The sequence below is a fragment of the Theropithecus gelada genome, chromosome 6 (genome assembly GCF_003255815.1).
Source record: "Theropithecus gelada isolate Dixy chromosome 6, Tgel_1.0, whole genome shotgun sequence".
NCBI lineage: Eukaryota > Metazoa > Chordata > Mammalia > Primates > Cercopithecidae > Theropithecus > Theropithecus gelada.
In genome coordinates, this window is record NC_037673.1 from 155835834 (window position 1) to 155858241 (window position 22408).

A 22408-nucleotide genomic window follows, 5' to 3' on the forward strand; every position below is an offset into this window, starting at 1 on the left:
ACCCACCCGCTCCCGGCCCAGAGCGAGCGCACGCGCAGAACGAGAGAGCGGTCACCCAGGGATCGGGGCTATCTGCACAGAGGTTACAGTCTCGGAAAGGCCTGGCTTCTTCGTGGCTTTGTGGAGATCCCGCACAGCGGCCATCCGATTAGCACCCGAAGAGATTCAAAGGAGGCAGCTGTTCAGTCCCCAGCATATTTCCGTTTCAAACCACCCACTTCCGGTTTTTCAGCCGGTTCCGGTCCCGCCCTTCACTTCCGGTTGCTTTCGGTCTCGCAGCGGCCGGTTTCTGCGTCCGCTGCCGCTGGTTCCACCGCGCTCCAGGTGAGGGGTTGCGGGGCACCCTGGCGCGCTCCCCATGGAGACGCTGCTGGGGCTCGGGGACAGTGGCTTTGCCGCCCGCGCGGCGTGGCTTGCACTGCGGCGGGCTGGGGATAGTGTCTGTCCTAGTCCGACGCCCAGGCCCCTAACCCCGGCCCGCTTAGTCGCGGGGGCTGCTGTCCTCCTATCCAGCCGTCTCGCCTATTTCTAGAGCTTTCTGTTTCCCAGTGGGTTTTGCGTCCCTAGACTTCATTCCTCCATCTTCTCAGGCTTGTCCATCCCTCCCCTCACCCTCCTTATTGAAAGCATCCCGACCTTTTTGGTCTGGAGTCTCCACCTGCCTCCTGATGCTACCCTAAATCAGTCAGCACAGTCCCCGACCTGCATCACCTCGCAGTTGTTGCTGGTGTGCGGTTCTCGCCGGGAATTCTTAGTGCTTCACGGTTACCTTTTGCTGGGATTGTTGAAAGTTAGCCTCCCATTAATTCCCAAAGTGTTACTTTTACTGCTATACTTTAAAATTTCTTCATTTGCCACTTTTAAGGTTTGTGGTCCCGGGCAAGTTTAATTTCTTTTCAGGTTTCTCATTTGTATAATGAGGACAACAGCTATTGGTTCAGGATTGTGAAGATTCAGTGAGATAATTAAATTGTTTAGCATGTTGTTATTCCATCATGAACACTATTCGTATTGGGTTTTACAGTTTACAAAGTGCTGTCACAGGTGTTAGTTCATGCCTTAACACTACTCCTGTCCAGTGAATATTAGTAGCCTCATCTCGTTGAGAAGACTGAGGTCGAGAGGTAGATTGACTAGGCAAAGTCAACACAGTATGTTAGGCAGAACTCGAACGCAAACAGATATTCTTGACCCGAGGTTGACCATATAGAATTGTGTTCTTTGCTTACTTGTTTGGGTTTGCCAACTTCACTCCTCCCCACACCCCAAATCGTTTCTCAGTTTATAAATCTGATGGGATCTGAAATGATGCAAAATACTAAGAAAGAAGGTTAAATGTGAAAGCAAAATTGCTCATGCGTTTATGTCACACTGCTTCATTGGTGTAAATGGTCTTAATAATGATGAAATAAGGTTCAGTAACTTTTAAACAAATCTTAAAGACATATGCATTTACAATTTTTATGGTGTTTGTTTTGCTTGGCCCTTTAAGGCATTTGCCAACTTGGAATTTCCACTTGTGGGATAGGTGCTTTATAACGTTTTTTATGCTGCTTTGTTAAGCATATAAAGCCCATACCCTCTGGTACTTTCTTTTTTAAGGCTGAAAACATTGAAGAGCGTGTAGCACTGGCTCTCAAATTTGAGCATGCATCAGAGGTGAGGAGGATGGACTTTGGTAAAACACAGATTCCTAAGTCCCTTCTCTCCACCCCAATTACATTTCTACCAAATTACCAAGTGAGGTCAATGCTGTTGGTTGGCCCAGGGACCACGCTTTGAAAACCACTAGTCTAGAAGAGCAATGACTTGTCCAGAGTCACCTGGAACTCAGATGATCTCACTCCAAACTCTGCGCTACTACTCATCACAATATATGCGATATTAGTGCTGGTTGCCTTTCTAGCTCTGGTAGGATTCCCTTTTATTCTTACCTCTTACAGAAAGTATTTCAACTGTATTTCGGTTTAACTCAAAAGGTCCACTTTTAATTGAAGGATATAACATTTGTTACAGTTCTGTGTAAAATGGAATACATTACCCTAAGCTAACACACTTGCTTTACGTTTTCAGTAGAACACGTTGTAAACATAGGAGTAAGTATACATTTTTAGTTCATATTTGTATTCATATATGAGTAAATATAAAAGTGAATGTATAGTGCTCTCTTCTACTAATTGGCCTCTTAGTAGGAGATACTGTTTTCAAATTATTTTTGGATGTTGAGATTAAAAATTTGCCCTGTTTCTTGGAGTTGGTCCTAATAGTTGCATGAAGAGTGCAATCAAATGTTTCATCAAATAAGTGAAAGCATTGGAAATACCAATACATTGAGATTAGAAAATCCAGTTCTCTGGACTGTGGGAGGAATGAGTTTTATGAAAAGTAGAAAGCTTTATGCAGGAAGAGACATATGTTTGGTTATTTACATGAGTAGCAGCCACTATATAATCTTTGTGTGCTTAGATCTGTGTCCGTGGGTTTTGTATTTACTGACTGATATGGTTTGGCTGCGTCCCTACCTAAATCTCAACTTGAATTGTATCTCCCAGAATTCCCACTTGCTGTGGGAGGGACCCAGTGGGAGGTAATTGAATTATGGGGGCCAATCTTTCCTGTGCTATTCTTGTGATAGTGAATAAGTCTCATGAGATCTGATGGGTTTATCGGGGGTTTCCGCTTTTGCTTCTTCCTCATTCGCTCTTGCCATTGCCATGTAAAAAGTGCTTTTTACCTTCCACCATGATTCTGAGGCCTCCCTAGCCATTGTGGAACTGTAACCAGCTGGGATTACAGGCGCCCACCACCACGCCTGGCTAATTTTTTTTGTATTTTTAGTAGAGATGGGGTTTCACCATGTTGGCCAGGCTAATCTTGAACTCCTGACCTCAGGTGAGCCACCTGCCTCAGCCTCCAAAGTCCTGGGATTACAGGCGTGAGCCACTTTGGCCAGCCTCAGGTATGTCTTAGTCGGCAGCGTGAAAACAGACTAATACCGTAAATTTGTACCAGTAGAGTGGGGCATTGCTGAAAAGATACCCGAAAATGTGGAAGCAACTTTGGAACTGGGTAACAGGCAGAGGTTGGAACAGTTTGGAGGGCTCAGAAGAAGACAGGAAAATGTGGAAAGTTTGGAACTTCCTGGAGACTTGTTGAATGGCTTTGCCCAAAATTCTGAGAGCGACATGGACAATAAGGTCCTGGCTGAGGTGGTCTCAGATGGAGATGAGGAACTTGTGGGGGAACTGGAGTAAAAGTGACTCTTGTTATGTATTAGCAAAGATACTGGTGACACTTTGCCCCACCCTAGAAATTTGTGGAACTTTGAACTTCAGAAAGACGATTTAGGGTATCTGGCAGAAGAAATTTCTAAGCAGCAAAGCACTCGAGGTGATTCGGGGACTGTTAAAGGCACTCAGTTTTATAAGGGAAGCAGAGCATAGAAGTTTGGAAAATTTGCAGCCTGACTATGCAATAGAAAAGAAAAACTCATTTTCTGGGGAGAAATTCAAGCTGGCTGCAGAAATTTACATAAGTAGCAAGGAACCTAATGTTAATTCCCAAGACCTAGGGGAAAATGTCTCCAGGCTATGTCAAAGACCTTCATGGCAGCCCCTCCCATCACAGGCCTGGATGTCTAGGAAGGAAAAAAGGTTTTGTGGGCTGGGACAAGGGTCCCCATGCTGTGTGCAGCCTAGGGACTTGGTGCCCTGTTTCCCAACCACTCCAGCCATGACTGAAAGGGGCCAATGTACAGCTTGGGCTGTGACTTCAGAGGGTGGAAGCCTCAAGCCTTGGTAGCTTCCATATGGTGTTGAGCCTGTGGGTACACAGAAGTCAAAGAATTGAGGTTTGGCAACCTGTGCCTAGATTTCAGAAGATATATGGAAACACCTGGATGCTCTGGCAAAAGTTTGCTACAGGGGTGGGGCCCTCATGGGGAACCTCTGCCAGGACAGTGTGGACAGGAATTGTGGGGTCGGAGCCCCCATATAGAGTCCCTATTGGGGCACTGCCTAGTGGAGCTGTGAGAAGAGGGCCACCATCCTCCAGATCCCAGAATGGCAGATTTAATGACAGCTTGTACCGTGCACCTGGAAAATCCGCAGACTCTCAATGCCAGCCCGTAAAAGCAGCTGGGAGGGAGGGTGTACCTTGCAAAGCCACAGGGGTAGAGCTGCCCAAGACCATAGGAACCCACCTCTTGCATCAGTGTGACCTGTATGTGAGATCTGGAGTCAAAGGAGATCATTTCAGAGCTTGAAAATTTGACTGCCCACTGGATTTCAGACTTGCATGGGCCCTGTAACTGCTTTGTTTTGGCCAATTTCTCCCATTTGGAATGGCTGTATTTACCCAATACCTGTACCCCCTTTGTACCTAGGAGGTAACTAGCTTTCTTTTGATTTTACAGGCTCATAGGCGGAAAGGACTTGCCTGGTCTTAGATGAGACTTTGGACTGTGGACTTTTAGGTTAATGCTGAAATGAATTAAGACTTTGGGGGACTGTTGGGAAGGCGTGATTGGTTTTGAAATGTGAGGACATGAGATTTGGAGGGGCCAGGGGCAGAATGATATGGTTCGGCTCTGTGCCTACCAAAATCTCAACTTGAATTTTATCTCCCATAATTCCCATGTGTTATGAGAGGGACCCAGGGGAAGGTAATTGAATCATGGGGGCCGGTCTTTCCTGTGCTATTCTCCTGATAGTGACTAAGTTTCATGAGATCTGATGGGTTTATCGGGGGTTTCTGCTTTTGCTTCTTCCTCATTCTCTCTTGCCACTGCCATGTAAGAAGTGCTTTTTGCCTTCCACCATGATTTTGAGACCTCCCCAGCCATTCTCAAACTGTAAAGTCCAATTAAACCTCTTTTCTCTTCCCAGTCTTGGTTATGTCTTTACTGGCAGTGTGAAAACAGGCTAATACACTGATCTTTGATGTCTTAACCCTTGTACTTTCAACTGAAGAGAGAGAATTGTGGAGAAGAAACCTAAGTTTTAATTAGAAGACCTGTTCTGTAACTAGCTTTGTGTCTATGTGCAGATTACATAGCCTCTCAAAACTGCTGTTTCCTTAATTGTAAAAGAGGGGAAACTTATCAAATTACTTTCTCTAATGAGATTGTGTAAAAACTTCAATTCATAAAATATGAAACAAATAATGGCTCTTTACTGTTTATTTAGCACAGTGCCTGCCTGGAACATAATAAGCTTTCAGTTTAAAAAGATTTTTGTTTAACCAATACTTAATTAATGTAGTGTTTACTAGGTGCTAGGCACTATGTAACTTGTAAATGTTAATTAATTTAATCCTCATAAGAGCCCTAAGAAGTAGGTAGTATCATCATCCCTATTTTACAGATGAGGAAACCTAGGCACTGAGAGTCAAGTAACTTCTCAAAGTCAGATAGCTAAGTGGGAGAGATCCGGAATCTGAACCCAGGTCATCTGGCTCTAAAGTCTGTATTCTTAACTATACCACACTACCTTTCAAATGTTAAATGAACATTGGTGGTCTGTCAGGGAAGGACTTGCCTGTAGCATCAACCTGACCAAATAGAGCAGGAGGAATGGTAGCTCATAATTGCACATTTCCAGTTGAACAGTGAGAGTCAGAGTATTAGAAAGTAGTAACTCTAAGCCAAAAATTAGAAGTGTGGGGGGATTTAACTTTGAGTCCTAGGATCTTTTGGTGTTCTGGTAGTATTCCTGTACGGACAAAAATCCTCTGTGTCATCATTTGTAAAATACGGCTCAAAGTATACACATAAAACTTGAAAGTTTGGCTTCAGTATACAGTATCTATTTTAACTTGTTCACTTTTTGTCTTTCTTTCCAGGTATTTTTTTTCCGAAGGAAAGCTGCTTCCTCATATGTTTCAAGAATGGCTCTCCCTATCATTGTAAAATGGGGTGGACAGGAGTATTCAGTGACCACACTTTCAGAAGATGATACTGTGCTCGATCTCAAACAGTTTCTCAAGACCCTTACAGGAGTGCTTCCAGAACGCCAAAAGTTACTTGGACTCAAAGTTAAAGGTAATTCTCTCCCCTCTTCAGAATTTTTTGCATTGAATTTTTAGTATTATGAATTTTAATAATTATTTTGAGTATAATTGTTTAATAATTTATACTTGCTATTTGTTGTTTAGTAAGTCTTTCCCTTTCGAGATTTCTTTAGTAGAAATATTCTTAAAATTGTTTTAGTGGTATAAGTGAGAATATTAAAGTGTCCTTGAAAATACCATGATTATTAAGATTACTTTTGATGTTTTAGACAGTTGGTATTTGCTTGTTAAACCTTTAGCACAGAAGTCCTTTATGAAACTCATTTATTTTCTGACATCTACCTTTTAGCACAGTGTTTTGTACTCTTCCCAAGGGCCTTGTACTCTTCCCAAATTATCTTTTCTGTTTCAAAAGTAAAGACAACATTTAAAAATTACAGGCAGCATTAATATCCAGTTTAAAAGGCATTTTTTATGGTGTTTTGTGATTATCATATCAATGAAGAGTGAGTTTTGAGTAACAGTAAATCTACAGTTTTCGTAAGCACTCAATTTTTAAGACTTCCTGGAAAACATAATATTCATTTTGAACAGCAGAATAAAACATGAATTAATTTTGTTTAGGTAGTTGAATAAAGGTGTTCGTCTAACATAGAACTGGGGAGAAAATAACCCTTGTATTAATTTTGACTTCTTAGTGTCTTAGATATGACTAATTCAGCAGAAACAATTGGTTAATGTAGGAAAAACAGAAACAACAAAAATTGCTGTGACATGTGTACCAAACCTTTTAATGTTAAGGTTTTGTATAATGGAATAGTAAAACCAGCACCTGTGAGAAAACAGTCATTTGCTTGTATTGTAGGCAAACCTGCAGAAAATGATGTTAAGCTTGGAGCTCTCAAACTGAAACCAAATACTAAAATCATGATGATGGGAACTCGTGAGGAGAGCTTGGTAAATGTTTACTTTTTGTTACTATTTGTCCATTTGAAGATATTATGATTTATACTGCACTGTTGTATCATAGTTTTAATTGTGGTAAAATTGTCAGTCTAGCAATCAATGAAAAATAAAACCCGCACCGTGAATGTGGTATTAACTGTGTAAGTATAGTAGTAGTGCAAATGGTCAAATTTAATATGGTAAATCTGCCCAGGAAACATACATAATGAATTATTAATTGTGGAGATTTTCCAGTGTGGGCTTAAAAGACTCTGTAACTCGAATTGTATCTCTCATTTGATTTTTATGCTATGCATGTATTTGTTATATTAAGGATAATAGGGGTAAAACAAAACTTTTTCCATCTTAATAGGAAGATGTCTTAGGTCCACCCCCTGACAATGATGATGTTGTTAATGACTTTGATATTGAAGATGAAGTAGTTGAAGTAGAAAATAGGTAAGTGCTTTTCGCTTTAGAAGTAATCAGTTGTCATGTGAGAATAAGTGAATATTTTATCTAATTATATGTTTTCGATTAGGGAAGAAAACCTACTGAAAATTTCTCGCAGAGTGAAAGAGTACAAAGTGGAAATTTTGAATCCTCCCAGGGAAGGGAAAAAGCTTTTGGTACTAGATGTTGATTATACATTATTTGGTAAGTGAGTTAATGATGCTTTTCATTTTCTGTTACCCACAAGAACTCTTTTTTTTCTTTTCTTTTTTTTTTTTTTTTCTTAGCAACTCATGGTTCTCATGAAATACTTGAAAACTTTTCTTATTACAAAAGTAAATTGCTCATTGTAGAAAATACAGATAACCAAAAAAAGAAGTCATCTGTAATAGTGATACCCAAAGATGACCACTCTTAATAATTTGATATATATCTTCTAGACTGTTTGTATGGATCTCCTCTAATTATTTAATAACAGATTGAACATCATCTCAGTAAAATATTGTTTATTATGAATGATGTATGTATGTGTGTGTGTGTGTATATATGTATACACACTTTTTTTTTTGGCCAGATAGTGTTCTAGTTTATGGATGCATCATCATTTAACCATGTGATTCCCTGTTGATAATAAATAATTTTTTATAAGGAATATTTTTAAAAATTATTTTTGATATTTTATCACTAGTTTTCCGTTTAATTATATTCAAGCAGACTCTTGAATTTAAAATTTCTCATGTAGGCCAGGTGCAGTGGCTCACGTCTGTATCCCAGCACTTTGGAAGACTGAGGTGGGAGGATCGTTTGGTATCAGGAGTTGGAAATCAACCGGGAAAGCATAGCAAGACCTCAACTCTACTAAAAACTAAAAATTTTAGCTGGATGTGGTGGTATGCACCTAGTCCCAGCTACTTTAGGAGGCTGAGGTGGGAGGATTACTTGAACCCAGATTAAGACTGCAGTGAGCTATGGAGTGCCACTGCAGTCCAGCCTGGGTGACAGAGTGAGACCCTGTCTCAAAACAAAAAAAAAAAGTGTTTTGTGTTCATTGAAAAAGAAAGATGTTCCGCTTATGTATAATGTTGGCAAGAAATAGTTAACTTCTGATATTGGAATTTATTTCTAACCCTAAACCTAAAATATAAGTTAATGTATAGTTTTTAAAAATTTAATTGGTTAATTGGCCCTATCATTTTGATGAAATGTGATTATATCTGCAAGATAGATGACTAAAGGTGAGTATAAGTGGACATAGTTTGTTTTTCATTATTAAAAAATAACATCTAAACTTTAGAGACTAGGTGAGAAAAAAATTTACAGGTTACTACTTAAGCCTGAATTTTCAGTCTTGCTTTTTGCAAACTGAGCAAAATTGATCGACTAAAATTGGATCTTAAGGATTTTTAATTGTATGGTTTGAAAGACATCTTTTTGTCAGCCAATATAATTCAGTCTGAAGCAGTTTGCACTGGAATGTTTCTATTGCATTTCATAATATATTACATTTTATAATAATTGGTATTAGGTACTTGTTCATGATGGTAAACTAATAATTATGATCAATTTTCTTTTAGACCACAGGTCTTGTGCAGAGACTGGGGTAGAGTTAATGCGGCCATATCTTCATGAATTTCTAACATCTGCCTATGAAGATTATGACATTGTTATTTGGTGTAAGCTGTATTTTTTTGCTTAGATTTCTGTGGAAATAAGGTTGTTCCATATATTATTGTGCTGTATAAAATGTGACTTAAAATGACCTATGTTTAAATATAAAATAGTTTTCATTTTTTAGCAAATTTCTAAAATGAAGTGTGTATCATAATATAAACTTACACATATATTTGCCAAATACCAGTGAGATAGTAAATTTAAGTATAGGACATGAGTACATTATAGTATAAGAATAAAAATAACTAATTTTCCCAATGACCCCACCTTGATTTGAAGTTTTTCCTTCTGATTTTTTTTTTTAAAACTGGGGACATTTCTTTAGGGTCTCGCTGTGTTGCCCAGGCTGGTCTCGAACTCCTGGGCTCAAGTGATCCTCCTGCCTTGGCCTCCCAAAGTGCTGAGATTACAGGCATGAGCCAACATGCCCAGCCTTCCTTCTGATCTTTGCTGTGGAATTCTTGATGCTTCAGAATATTTTTGCTTTCTCCTTTTTTCCTGACTCCAGTTTTAAAATACTTGGAAAAAGGTGTTTAAAAATAAATCACACTGATGTAGTTCTCTGGAAATAAAGGCAACTTGAATTACTTAAGGAAAAATTAATATGTGGACTAAAGCAGTGATATTGAAATTGTGGTCTATGGACCATTTCAAGAATGTACAGGTCTGTGATAAGATACTGAGTTTGCTCCAAGAAGTATATCTACTCTAATAGTATGCACACTGTTCAGTTCAATTAACGTTTTTTGGTAGCAAGATTTTCTTGAAAAATGAAGCAACGCATTGATTTATATCCCTCCTCCCCACAAATACGTGAGTTCACAGCTGTTAAGATTAAAATTATCGTCAAAATATCTAATTTTCTGGTTTAGTAAGATAAGGCGAAGAAAGCTTGCTGGTAAGCAAATTTTTATTTAGCTACTTTGACATCTAAGATGATATTTGAGAAAAAAATTTATCCTTTAAATGTTATTAAACTAGACTTATAAAATTTGAGAACCTTTTACAATCGTATATTTAAATTATTTTTATAAACCATGATATTTTGTGGTGTTCATTGAAAATAATACTTCACTTTGGAGCTAAATAGACTAAGATTTTAATTCTGGCTCTGTTCTTACTGTGTGACACTGAGCAGGTCACTTAATCTCTCTGAGCCTTAGTTTCCTTATCTGAGAAATGAAGATAACTAAATATAACAGGTTATTTGTAAGAATAGAAGTATCAATATAGCAACTAGTACTATGTCTGACATATAGTTACTTAATAATTAGAAACTTTTTATTAGCTGTGAGTCTTTGTTTTTCATCTGATAATTGCAGATACAAAATAAGTACTGAATTAATTTTTTTTTCTATCTTATGATGGTTTTCATTGGAGATACAACAGTCTTTAAAATTTTAGCTCAACTGACTAGTTTCGTATGTGTAAAGTGGTTCTTCTGTTTTTTGTATGTGTGCATGCTGAAGATTTTTTATTTTGAGAACTCAGGTTCCTCTTTTGCTTTTAAAAATTATACACACACACACTTCAAATAATTAAATTGCTTTTTCTCTTTTTAAATATTTTACTTGGTTATACCTGTATAGTTTAGTCCAGTAAACCAGGAGAGCACATAAAGATGAGGATTTAAGTTTAGTATTAATGATCTCAAAGCTGGTTAATGTCTGACAATGAGCAGATACATGATGCAGGTATACTTTATGAATTTGTCTCAGATTTCTTGTTAGAAGCTGCTAGACTCAGAGAGCTTTAATTTACTGAGACTGACAAAATGCAGATTTTCATTGAACCTAACTAGCTGGTTTTCAACATAAACTTTTGACACATAACAATATGCTTATATTGACACTGTATATACCTGTGCATTGCCTAGAAGTAGGAACATGGAAAAAAGTGATCCAGTTACCCGAGTTTAAGTTTGGGTAATAGAGTGTCAGGGCTGATTCAAAAAGAGAGTTTAGGTCTTGATTTGTAAATTTCCTAGGTTCAGAGTTCTTCTGAGCATGGGTTACCTGTATCTTATAGATAAAAGTTGTTTAAAATTTATTCTGTCTTGAAGACACACTGCAATAAGTTTACTTTTATCATTATTTAAAAGAAAATTACCATAAATGCTAGGGACTGTTAATTCTGATGCATTTAAACTTTTAGTTTTGCTTAGAAAACTTATTTATACAGATTTTTTTTTAAAGAAATTCAAACTTTTCATATGTATTGTATTATCATTCCTCATGTTTTAGCTGCAACAAATATGAAGTGGATTGAAGCTAAAATGAAAGTAAGTGTTAGAAAGCAATCCATTTAAAAATATTTTCAAACTGCATTTATCTTGTTAAAAGTTCTAGAACTGAATTAGTTTTATTCTTACTGGAGGGCACTTAGTAGATAGATAAATGCCATTATTGGGAGTATAGGCTTTTTTTAAAGTGTGTTTATTAAGTGGATTGTACTGATCCCTAAGTTTTTTTTTAAGAAAAATATAACTAAGCTTGTCCCCTCCCCCACATTCTTCCTCATTTTACAATAATACTTTATTTTCCTTCTTTTGCTCTGGTGTTTAATACTTAAAGAGTCAGTATTCTTCTAAAATGGAGATTAGGAAGTAATCTATTTCTAGTTTATTTTCCTTGGTCTAGCATTTATTGACTTAGCTAAGTGAAACTAAAATACTTCCTAGTTGTTCAGCAAGATGCAGTGGCCAGTGGTGTAGAAAGTTGGCATTATGAGAAATTGCAGCTAGAATATTCAGAAAATCTGAAATTTTCCATATTACTATGTTTTAACCTCATGAATATTTGTGTTTATAGGAGCTGGGAGTGAGCACAAATGCAAATTATAAGATTACTTTCATGTTGGATAGTGCTGCTATGATAACAGTACATACTCCAAGGAGAGGATTAATAGATGTAAGAAGTCATTTTACTTCTATTTAATGACATGGTTATTTTCCAGTGTACTTGTTATGTTTATACTGATGGAATAAATTAAAGAAAGAGTATAGAGATTCATCTGAGTGAATAATAAAGTGGTTGAGTTTTGACATAGCAAAATGTATTTAAGGTTGAAAGATTTGAATTTTAATGATAAAATTAAGGATCTTGAAGCAGGACTGTCAAGAAAGGAACTTGTGATTGTGCGTAATTGACCTGTGTTGATGACAGCACAACGTTACTGGGCAGAGTAGGTGAGAAAAATACTGAATATTATCAAGGAAGATACTAGGAACAAACAAAAACACTCACCCTGCCCTGTATGAAATTGGTAATAAAAGCAGATGCATCATGATGCATGTACTTTGGGGTGATACTAGAGAATAGCAACAAGAACAATCAGAGAAAAGGGTTGGGCTAACCAGTTATTTTAGTTGTCAAGTAACTATTTATATTATTAAGTTCCTACTATCTGGAAGGTCCTGTGATTGGCACTGTTGGAAATATAGAGATGAGTGAGACACAGTCCATACCGTTTGAAAGCACTCAAACTGTTAGCTGGGCTGGATAGTGCATGCCTGTAATCCTAGCTACTCAGGAGGCTAGGGCAGGAGAATTGCTCTAACCCAGGGGGTGGAGGTTGCAGTGAACTGAAATCGCGCCACTGCACTCCAACCTGGGTGATGGAGCAAGACTGTATCTCAACAAAATAAAGTAAAAATAAAATAAAAACATAAAAACACCCAAACTAATAGGAATTGAGGAGAACTTAGGATACGAGGAAACCTTAGGGGAGACAGTATTAAAATCATGAAAACCATAAATAGAATGATTTAAGAGCATGGGGACTTGTTCTATAAAGTAAATACTGTGTGTATCAGGAAAAAGGTAACTTATTATATACTAAAGTAAAATAATACATTTACAAAATCTTAACGTTAAAAATTACTTAGGGAAATGTTAAACATGTTTTATAACAGTGAAAAATTAAAGGAATAAAAATAATCCTCAATATCCAGCAGTAGGGAATGGGATATATAAACTACTGTTATCTATGTAAGGAACTGTGGCTCGTCATTTGATGTGGTAGGATATGTAATGATTTAGAAATTTTCATGACACATTTAAGTGAAGTATTTTAGAGAACACTGTTGTAAGCCATTAGAAAATAGTTCTTAACCTTTGTTTGGTTCAGGATTACCCTTACTTTAACAAAGAACCTGTCAACTCTCTGAGGCTGCTCTTGTTTATAAAAATGCCTGAGCCAATATATCAGAATATTGAGTTACTGTCCTTGGTACTGATAGATTATTGATGATTTAAAATTTTCCTTTGTGCTTTTCAGTATTTTGAAGTTTTTTTTGTAGTTAGCAATATTACTTTTCTAATTGAGAACAAAGTAGTTTGTGTTTTGGGGAACATATCTATGGTACTTGACCTAATTGCCAAATGACAGCACTTTTTAAGAGGATGTAGGATTTTTATTCTGGATGTCATAAAAGGTGACCTCTGTTGTCATATTTCTTGAGGCTTTTGTTAGCTAAAAATCCCCAAAATATGGCTTATTGTATTAGTTCCTATATATTTGTCTTATTTTGCAGGACTGGAGTGGGTGGTTTCTGTTTCAGTAGTAAACAAGATTAGTAGCAAAAAAAGAAAATCAGGAAAGTAAAATTTTAGTAAATTAAAATATTTCATTAACATTTTTTGTAATAGGACCATAGGAAGGAAAAAGCTTTCCCCAAATTAAGTTATAGGAGGAAAAAAATTTTAAAGTGACAACCTTTATCACTATTTATTTATTACCACTTAATCTCATACATTTATTATTACATTCTCTTCTCATAATACCATAAGACTTTTGTCTTCAGCAAAAGTAATTTTCTAAAAATTAATTAAAAAATTTTTCCAAATGTGTAGTGACTAAAAGAAGAATAAAGTACATAATGAAAAGTCATCTTTCACCTGGCACATAGCCACTTATTCTCCCTATAGTCAATCAGTATTATTTCCTGTGTGGTCTTACAGAGACTTTACATAAGTACCAATAGGTAAGACTATATGAGAAATTATCTCTTTGAAGCTTCAGTTTAACAAATCAGAAATAAGAGTAAGAATTTGTAAAATATGGTGCTTCTGAAGTTAAGCAATCAAATTTCCCAGAAATTATGCACCTGTGCCACTGAGTTAAAGATAAAATGAGTTTTTCCTCTATAAAATATTTAAAGTATCAATTGAAAGAGCCAAATACATTTTTTTTGACTAGGGTGTTCTAGTTTGGAAAGCAGACTCCATGTGACTCCCAAGCTCTGAGAGGGAATGTGTTAACCAAGGAAGTCATGTGACTGCATAGCAGACATCTAAACAGTTACTTTGGATGTTTAAAAAATTAAATAATTATTTTACCCAAAATCTTCATGTTAAAATTATGGAAAGTTTTATAATGGGTGTAGTTCAGTTGGACATGAACCAACCTTTCAGAAGTTTCAGTATTGCAAAATGCATTGTGCTTTAAAGTGGGTTGCATTTAATAATTAGCTCACACCTGTCTCACAGGAGGAAAGGAACACTTTGGCATTGTTTTGCAGGGCAGTTTGCAGTATTCCTGCTTTTAAGACAGGATGAAATGTTGATAAAATTTGAGTTAAATGTAAACTTTTGTTCTAAGGTAAAGCCTCTTGGTGTTATATGGGGAAAGTTTTCGGAGTTTTACAGCAAGAAAAACACCATTATGTTTGATGACATAGGGAGAAATTTTCTAATGAACCCACAGAATGGACTAAAGGTAAGACATACTTTTACTTGTTATGTGCTCACGTAATCTGGACTGTGTGGTAGAACTTTTGTAGTAAGCACTGTTGAATTTCATATATTTTTGGAAGTACTGTATTCTTATGTCACAGGCAAGAAAAGTTTAAGAACAATTCATGTAGAAATTGAACTTTGTCTTTTTTGCATTGATGTCTCCATAGTTAGCTAGTTCATCCAAGTGTTTGTTTGTTTGTTTGTTTGTTTATTTTTGAGACGGAATCTCGCTCCATCGCCCAGGCTGGAGTGAGGTGGTGCGGTATCGGCTCACTGCAGCCTCCACTTCCCGGGTTCAAGTGATTCTCCTGCCTCAGCCTCCTGAGTAGCTAGGATTACAGGAGTGCACCACCACATCCAGCTAATTTTTGTATATTTAGTAAAGACGGGGTTTCACCATGTTGGCCAGGCTGACCTCCTGATCTGCCCACCTCGGCCTCCCAAAGTACTAGGATTGCAGGCGTGAGCCACTGTGCCCCGCCCAAGTATTTTATTTTTAATTAGCTCTGTGAGAGCAACATGGGCTTCCCAACATTGACTTTTAGCATCAAAAGTAAAATCATTAGTTATTTATTTAGGTATACAAATCCTGGCATTTTAAACATTCTGGTTAGCTTGAGAAATGGCAGTAAGGGTACTTTGTTTTTCTTTTTAAACTGAAACTAAAGACGTTTTTGAAAATTCCTAGAGGGCAAGTACAGATCTTAGAATTAGACGTTGCTAGAGCTAGAAGGAACCACAGTCATCTCTTGCCTACCTTCTTAACTTTGGAAACAGTCTCAGGTTGAAGAAGTTCCTGACTTGCCCAAGGTTGTGTGTGTAACTGGCTAATGGCAGAATTTGGGTTAGACTCTAGTGACTTGGTTCCTAGGTCAGTGACAATCCTAGCATGCAATTGCATGCAATCTTATGTGACATTTCATCTTGGTAACAGTGTAAAATTGGTAAGAGTGAAATTTGAAACTTAAAAGTTTCTGGTACCCATAGTAATTACATGTTGGCGCAATATGAAAATGGAAAAGATAGCTCTATACTATGGCACTATTGCATATGGAGTCTCCATTTGAAGCGCAGTCCTGACACTGAGATGTTTTTATCCTCAGTCCTAAACTTTTCTACTAGCTGGGTCCTTGGTAGTTCTAAAAGACAAGAGAGAAAAACTTAAAGTACATTTTTTAAACCTTTCTTTTGTTGATTTGATTTTTTGTTTACAATGAGGATATTTTAGGGAAAGAATGCTAATCTAGGTAGTGAATTGCCACAAGTATAAAAGCTATTGACTTGGAAGAAAAGTGGTTATGTTGTCCTTGATGGTTTCTGTTTAAGGCTTGGGGAGAAGTGCTTTTCTTACATGTGCTTCACCAGGTATAAGGTACAGAAATGTATTCTTGAGTCTTGAGAAGAAATGTGATTGATGTAAACTTAATTGTCTGTGAAACTAGTGGTTATTACCTATTCTTGCAAGGAGGTGAGCCCATGATGGTCAAGGAATAATTTTTGAGGAGACCTTTAGCTTTTTTTTAAAAAAATGCTATCATTAGTTTCATGTTTGTTTAGAAGAAACTTTGTTTTCCTAACCAACATTTGAGTTCCATTCATCTCTTGATGCAGGGAGAGATGTCATTGTAAATGTCTACTTCTTTATGTTACTTTACAGTGGGGTTTCTAAAAGACTGTACTTAGTAGACCCACTAAAGGAATTCCTAAAAAAAATATGTCCCCATCCCCTAAATTCCAATTCCAGAGGTAGATTTAGACGCTCCACGGGTGGTCCTTGTGTGTCTTTTATTGAAAACCTCTTTTTTATAAAATTAATCTACCCAAGATAACACTTCATGAAAACCTCTTTTAAGGTTAAAGATTAAAGGTTAAGATTAAGGTTAAATATCTGCCCACACCATCGTAGAAACAGGTAGGGTTTTTTGTTGTTTGTTTCTTGAAACAGAGTCTTGCTCTGTCACCCAGGCTGGAGTGCAGTGGCATGGTCATAGCTTATTGCAGCTTCGACTTCCCTTGCTCCAGTGATCCTCACATGTCAGCCTCCCGAGTAGCTGGGTGCACTACAGGTGCACACCACTACACCCGGCTACTTTTTGTATTTTTGGTAGAGACAAGGTTTTGCCACATTGCCTACCTAGGCTGGTCTCGAACTCCTGAGCTCAGGCGATCCACCTGTCTCAGCCTTTCAAAGTGCTGGGATTACAGGCATGAGCGACTTTGCCCAGCCCAGAAACAGTTCTAAAATGGAGAAATGTCCTCAAATACTGTGTTTTGTTATCATGCTTTCATAATGCACTTGGTAGAAATCTCAAAGATTTCATGTAGATCTTAAAAATAAGACTGCTTATTTTGAAAATAGTTCTATTAAACATAAGTTTGTCAGTCATGAGGTTTGAAATATATGGAAGGTACTGTGAATATGAATTTAGAATTACACTAAAAGAATGTGAATCTTGTTCATGGATAAAGCAGCTTATTGGCTGAAAACTCCATTTTTATTGTCCATACAAGGAAATTGTGATATAGGAGAATTCAGCTAATCTGGACAATCTTAAGTTTCTAAAAATGCTTCCTTGACCTGAGACAAGAGGGTGGTTTCCTGTCCTTTTAGTGATCACTTAGATCGATATTTAAAAATATATAGTAAACAGTGGTTATACTGGAGCAAGTGAAGTCAATTAGGTGAATAGATTTTCACCCTTAATTTGTTTATTTTAAATTTTAGAACCAGAATCATTAGAATATTTTAGTTTTGTTGTTTAATAGTGCTTAAGAGCAAATGTTTGGAAAGTAAAAATAACTTAGCAGAGCCTTGGGTTGAAAATCTTATTTACTACCCACCAACCCTGTAATTTCCTGCTGTTTAAATTTGGACACTTTAGTACATTATATATTAATTGTTTAAAAGTTAATCTGTTGCCTTTCGGTCCTTAGGAAGTGAATGAAGGAGTACTTTAAAACATTACCATATCACCCAGGATTATGCAGAAACTCATTTCACTACATCCTCATATCATGCCTCTGTTTACTCCCATCCCCAGGGCCTAAGCAAGGCCCTGTAAAGCGTCGTCTTCATCCCCCCATTCAATGCTGCTGGGAGACAGCACTGCTGCACTGCCTTTTTGGAAGTGGTATCTCCCACAAATGCTGATTTCTGAGAAGACTCCCTTTGACAGCTCTGACTGGTGCCCTTCAAGCAGTATGGGAGCCCGCTAACAGTGTGGAGGTCACTGGCACCAAGCTGTTCTGATGAGAGTAGAACACCTGGGAAAATTTTCTTCTGTCCATTTCAGACTGGTGGTGTTTTTCCATTGACAGAAGAAAAGTGTGTAAAAAATACTTAAACCCTTCCCTACACTTAATAGATATGGTAGTAGACTCCTTTGGGCTCACTCATTGTTCTTGCTTCTCAGTAAGTGACAATGATTAAATATTCATTTTTCAGTGTTAACTGTGTAAAATTAATAACTAATGACCAATTTTCATTTTCTCCAAGTCAAAAGAATATAGTAATACTTTGCTAAGTATGATGAAATCAGTGCTTACATGTGTGCTTTAAGAATATGTGTGCTTTAGGAATATGTATGTTTTTTTTTAAAGATAACAGAAAAATTCAAATATAAACAGAACTATATAAAATTGCTTAAACCCCCATGTAGATATTATTCAGTTTAAATTAGCTTATTAATTCATGGATGGTTATTATTTACTCTATACCCTACTTCCCTCTCAGTATTTTGAAGTAAATCTTAGTTATATCATATTATCTAAAATTAATTTAAAATTATTGAAAGACGATCTTGAGTTGTATGAAGATATTTGAGCAGATGTCTTTTACAAAACAGCAGAATTCTTTATTGAAGCTGTAAAATAAGGAAAAGTGCATACGTTTATAGTTTAACAAACTGTAAAGATAATTCTTGTAAAAAATTTTATTCCACTAAAATTACTCATGATTTTCCTTTCCGAAGATAAACACTATTACCATCTTGATGTATAGTCCTCTAGTCTTTTCTAAGCATAGATATATGCAAAAATCTAGATAAAGATTGCATATAAACATATGCATTCATAGCACCGCCACTCAAGTCAAGGTATGATATTCCTTACTAATTGCAGCCCCCTACCTCGGTCTATTATTCTGACTTGTGTGGTGTGAAATAATGCTTTTTAAACTGTTTTTCATCATACAATAAATCAGCCTTAAACATTTGGAAAATATGACAGTTCTTTTTATGGAAAACTTACATAATTAAAAATGATTTTAATGGAGAATTTAACAATAAAAATGCTTATGATAAAGTGTAGGAGGAAACAGGTTATATAAATGTATAATGATATCTCAGCTATATAAAAATTTAATAGAAAAATAAAAAAATAATCACTGTTAAAATGTATCTCACTACTGTTAGATCAAGCTGGTATTTAGGTTAAATTTTTATGAATAAAATTAATTAGAAGCAACTAGAATGATAGGAGGCAGGAAGGGCTAAGTAGTTTTGCAAAGTAGAGTAGCTATGTATGGATTCAAGTGCTATAAGAAAGCTGGTGTTGTCAGGTTCAGATTGAAAAGATAATGTTCGGTGAAATAGGTGGGAGAGTTTGTCATTTGTAAACATTATACATGGCTTGCTACTTAAGCTAATATAAAAGTAATTTTTAGTATTTATGTTCTTGGTGATATTTTAACCTCATTAACTCTAATTGAAATGATAGTATAGATTTGTTAGTTTTCCTTATCACATTGTGATGTGTTGAGTAATGTTTGTTTCCTAATAGATAAGGCCTTTTATGAAAGCGCACCTAAATCGAGATAAAGACAAAGAACTTTTAAAATTAACTCAGTACCTCAAGGAAATAGCAAAATTAGATGACTTTTTGGATCTAAATCACAAATATTGGGAAAGGTAAGTTTTAATTGCTTATTTATTTTCTTTTTACGTCAATGAAGAAAAAATTATCATTTTTCATCAGTGACCCCAGTATTTATATAGCTGTCTTAATTTTTATTTAAAATAGGTGACTTCTAAAAACATTTTCTAATCCAGTAATCTACCCCCGAAAGTATTTTCCCCTTTCATCTTAACCTCTAACTTGTTCATAAACATACCTCTTGTAAGCTCTTTAATACTTCTAGAAGAGAGAACTTGAGAGACTAGCATATGTGGGTGATGCCGCCTGTAAATTATTTTGTGATGTTAGGTAGGCTACTCCTTTATGAATCACGTAATCCCTCTTCTCATACTGTAACATAATGTAAGGATAAAATAAAACACATTTAAAAATTTCATCTATTTATTTATTAAAAATTACAAGTAACTTGTGTGTAGCAGAAAAATTAGAAAACTTTATCCCACTAAAAAAAACAATTACTCATAATTTTCCTTTTTAAAGATAACCACTGTTACCATCTTGGTATATAGTCTTTCAGTCTTTTACCTAAACTCAAATGTATGCACAAATCTATATAGGCATTGCATATAAACATGAAAGTTTTGAGACAGAGAAAAGCCTCCGGAGAAGTGGAAGGTGTTACTCTGTATTACAAGTATTTTGGGGGGAATTAGATCTTTAGGGATCTGGTTCTAGTAATACAGCACCAAAAGAAACTATGTGTGTAATAATAACACTTTGGCTTTTCAGATTCCACTTTTGACTTTTCAGATCACTTTGACACAAGTCTTCTAAGAGTCTATAATCCTAATAGGAAGACAAAGCAGATATTTTTACCCCCATCTTTGCATTGCAGATGATGTAACTGAGTCATGAAGATAGTAAATGCTTAGTGCAGTGCCACAGAGTGAGCAAATTGTACCAGCAAAACATGTTCAAGTTTGCTGATTTTAGGAACTCTTTCCCCATCCCCACACCACCTCAATTTGTAAATGTGAGAAATAGAGATCACGTTTTTAATTTAGTGGTAGATTTCTATTAAACAATATGAAAAACATTTGTTTGCTTAATAAGTTAATGTCTTGTATCTTTTACACTCTTGATCAAAGACCTTTAGCATCTTTTGCCCATTGTCTTGCTGTAAGAAAAATAAGATCTTTATGGAGTTGGAGCTGTATTTGGAAGTTACAATACTAGTTAATATAGTGACCTTCACATTGGAAGTAAGGCAGTATGGAGTGATAGTCAATGAGTACGACCTCTGGAGCCTTGTTTTGAATCTAGGCTCTTCCACTTTCTAGCTGTGTGAATTTGGGCAAATTGCTTAACTTCTTTGTGCCTGTAAAGTAGGAATAATTCTAATAGAAACTCCTTAGAGCTGTTGTGAAGACTAAATAAATTAATACCTGTACTTAGAACTGTGCATGCACATAATCAGTAGATGTAAGTGATTATTAAGAATACTCATCTTGAAATGTTTTGTTATTAGAATAAACTCCTTTGGGAGGAAAGTTGGGTTATCTTCATGAATTTAGCATGATACAGCTTTGATATCTTTATTTTATTTCTTGCAGATATCTCTCAAAGAAGCAAGGACAGTAGTTACAAGTTATACTGGCAGTTACTGAAGATACTTAAGATCCAAGAACTTCTTGCTTTTATGCTAGAAATCATTATGATAGTGCTGGACACTGAAGCAAATACCATAATGCTTATACTTGGTCTTCCAGTTTTTTGTAAATTTAATTTTATATTTTTTGAAGATGATAGCAATATGCTAAAAGAAAAAAAAAATGCTTGTCCCCTCTATGAATATTCTGTTACTCTTGAAAAATATTTTCTCCAGCGTTGGTTGCTGACCCCTCCTCCCCACCCCCCAACCACACACACACACACACACACACACACACACACACAGAGTGGAGAAAAATGTATGCTCAACAATGTCATTTTGTGACTTTGGAAACAAGTTATGTTTTGTGTTTTTGTCTCATTGTGTTATTGTCTGACTAAATCTAAGACCAAACCCATGTTGAAACTAGTGCTTTCCCCTTTAAAACCAAAAAAAAAAAAGTTTTTGATTAAAGAACCTAGTTTGTTATGCTTAAAATTATCAAGAATTTTTTATTCCTTTGTCATAGACACAATTTCTCTTCCGTATGCCACTAGTTACATTTCTAAATTCTGAGCGGTCTCAGTTAGGCCTGTATGTGTGTACATGTCCAAGTAAAGCTGGAAAACGTCAGTCTTGATACAGCTGTGTCTTAGTACGAGAAACAGAAGACTGAAGAATAAAAACTAAGGAACAAAAATGAGTCTCTTTTTGGTGGCTAAGTATAATCTGCCTAAAACCATTGTCATAAAAGCAGTTAAAGGCAATACATTTTTAAAAGGGACATATCACTGATTCATTCCTAAAAAGCATGAATAAAAAGTTTTTGTTCTGTTCCAGCTATATCTTGTCTAAGTGCTAACACTGTTTCAGTGAAAATATCTAGCCATAAGATTAAAAAAATATATTATTTGCAATGCTTAAGCCTGCAGATATGTAATGTGACCACTGTTTTGTGTTGACAATATTGCTTTATACAGTTCTTGTATTTGAAAGGAATTGATCCTTTTAAACAAACATGGTGTATATTGTTCTTACAGGACTAATTTCAGTGGTGTAAATAATAAATATCTTTTCTTAAAACATT

General features: G+C 36.1%; 1 protein-coding gene across 1 annotated transcript; it reads left to right on the top strand.

Annotated features, from left to right (window-relative positions):
- The first annotated feature begins 36 nt into the window (after positions 1-36).
- UBLCP1 (ubiquitin like domain containing CTD phosphatase 1) lies at positions 37-22408 on the top strand. The gene is made up of 11 exons (XM_025389168.1): positions 37-324; positions 5842-6040; positions 6875-6966; positions 7328-7413; positions 7496-7611; positions 8982-9080; positions 11322-11359; positions 11889-11987; positions 14680-14796; positions 19596-19723; positions 21284-22408. Exons 2-11 carry the CDS (start codon positions 5887-5889, stop codon positions 21309-21311), a joined length of 957 nt encoding a protein of 318 aa, XP_025244953.1. The 5' UTR covers positions 37-324; positions 5842-5886; the 3' UTR covers positions 21312-22408.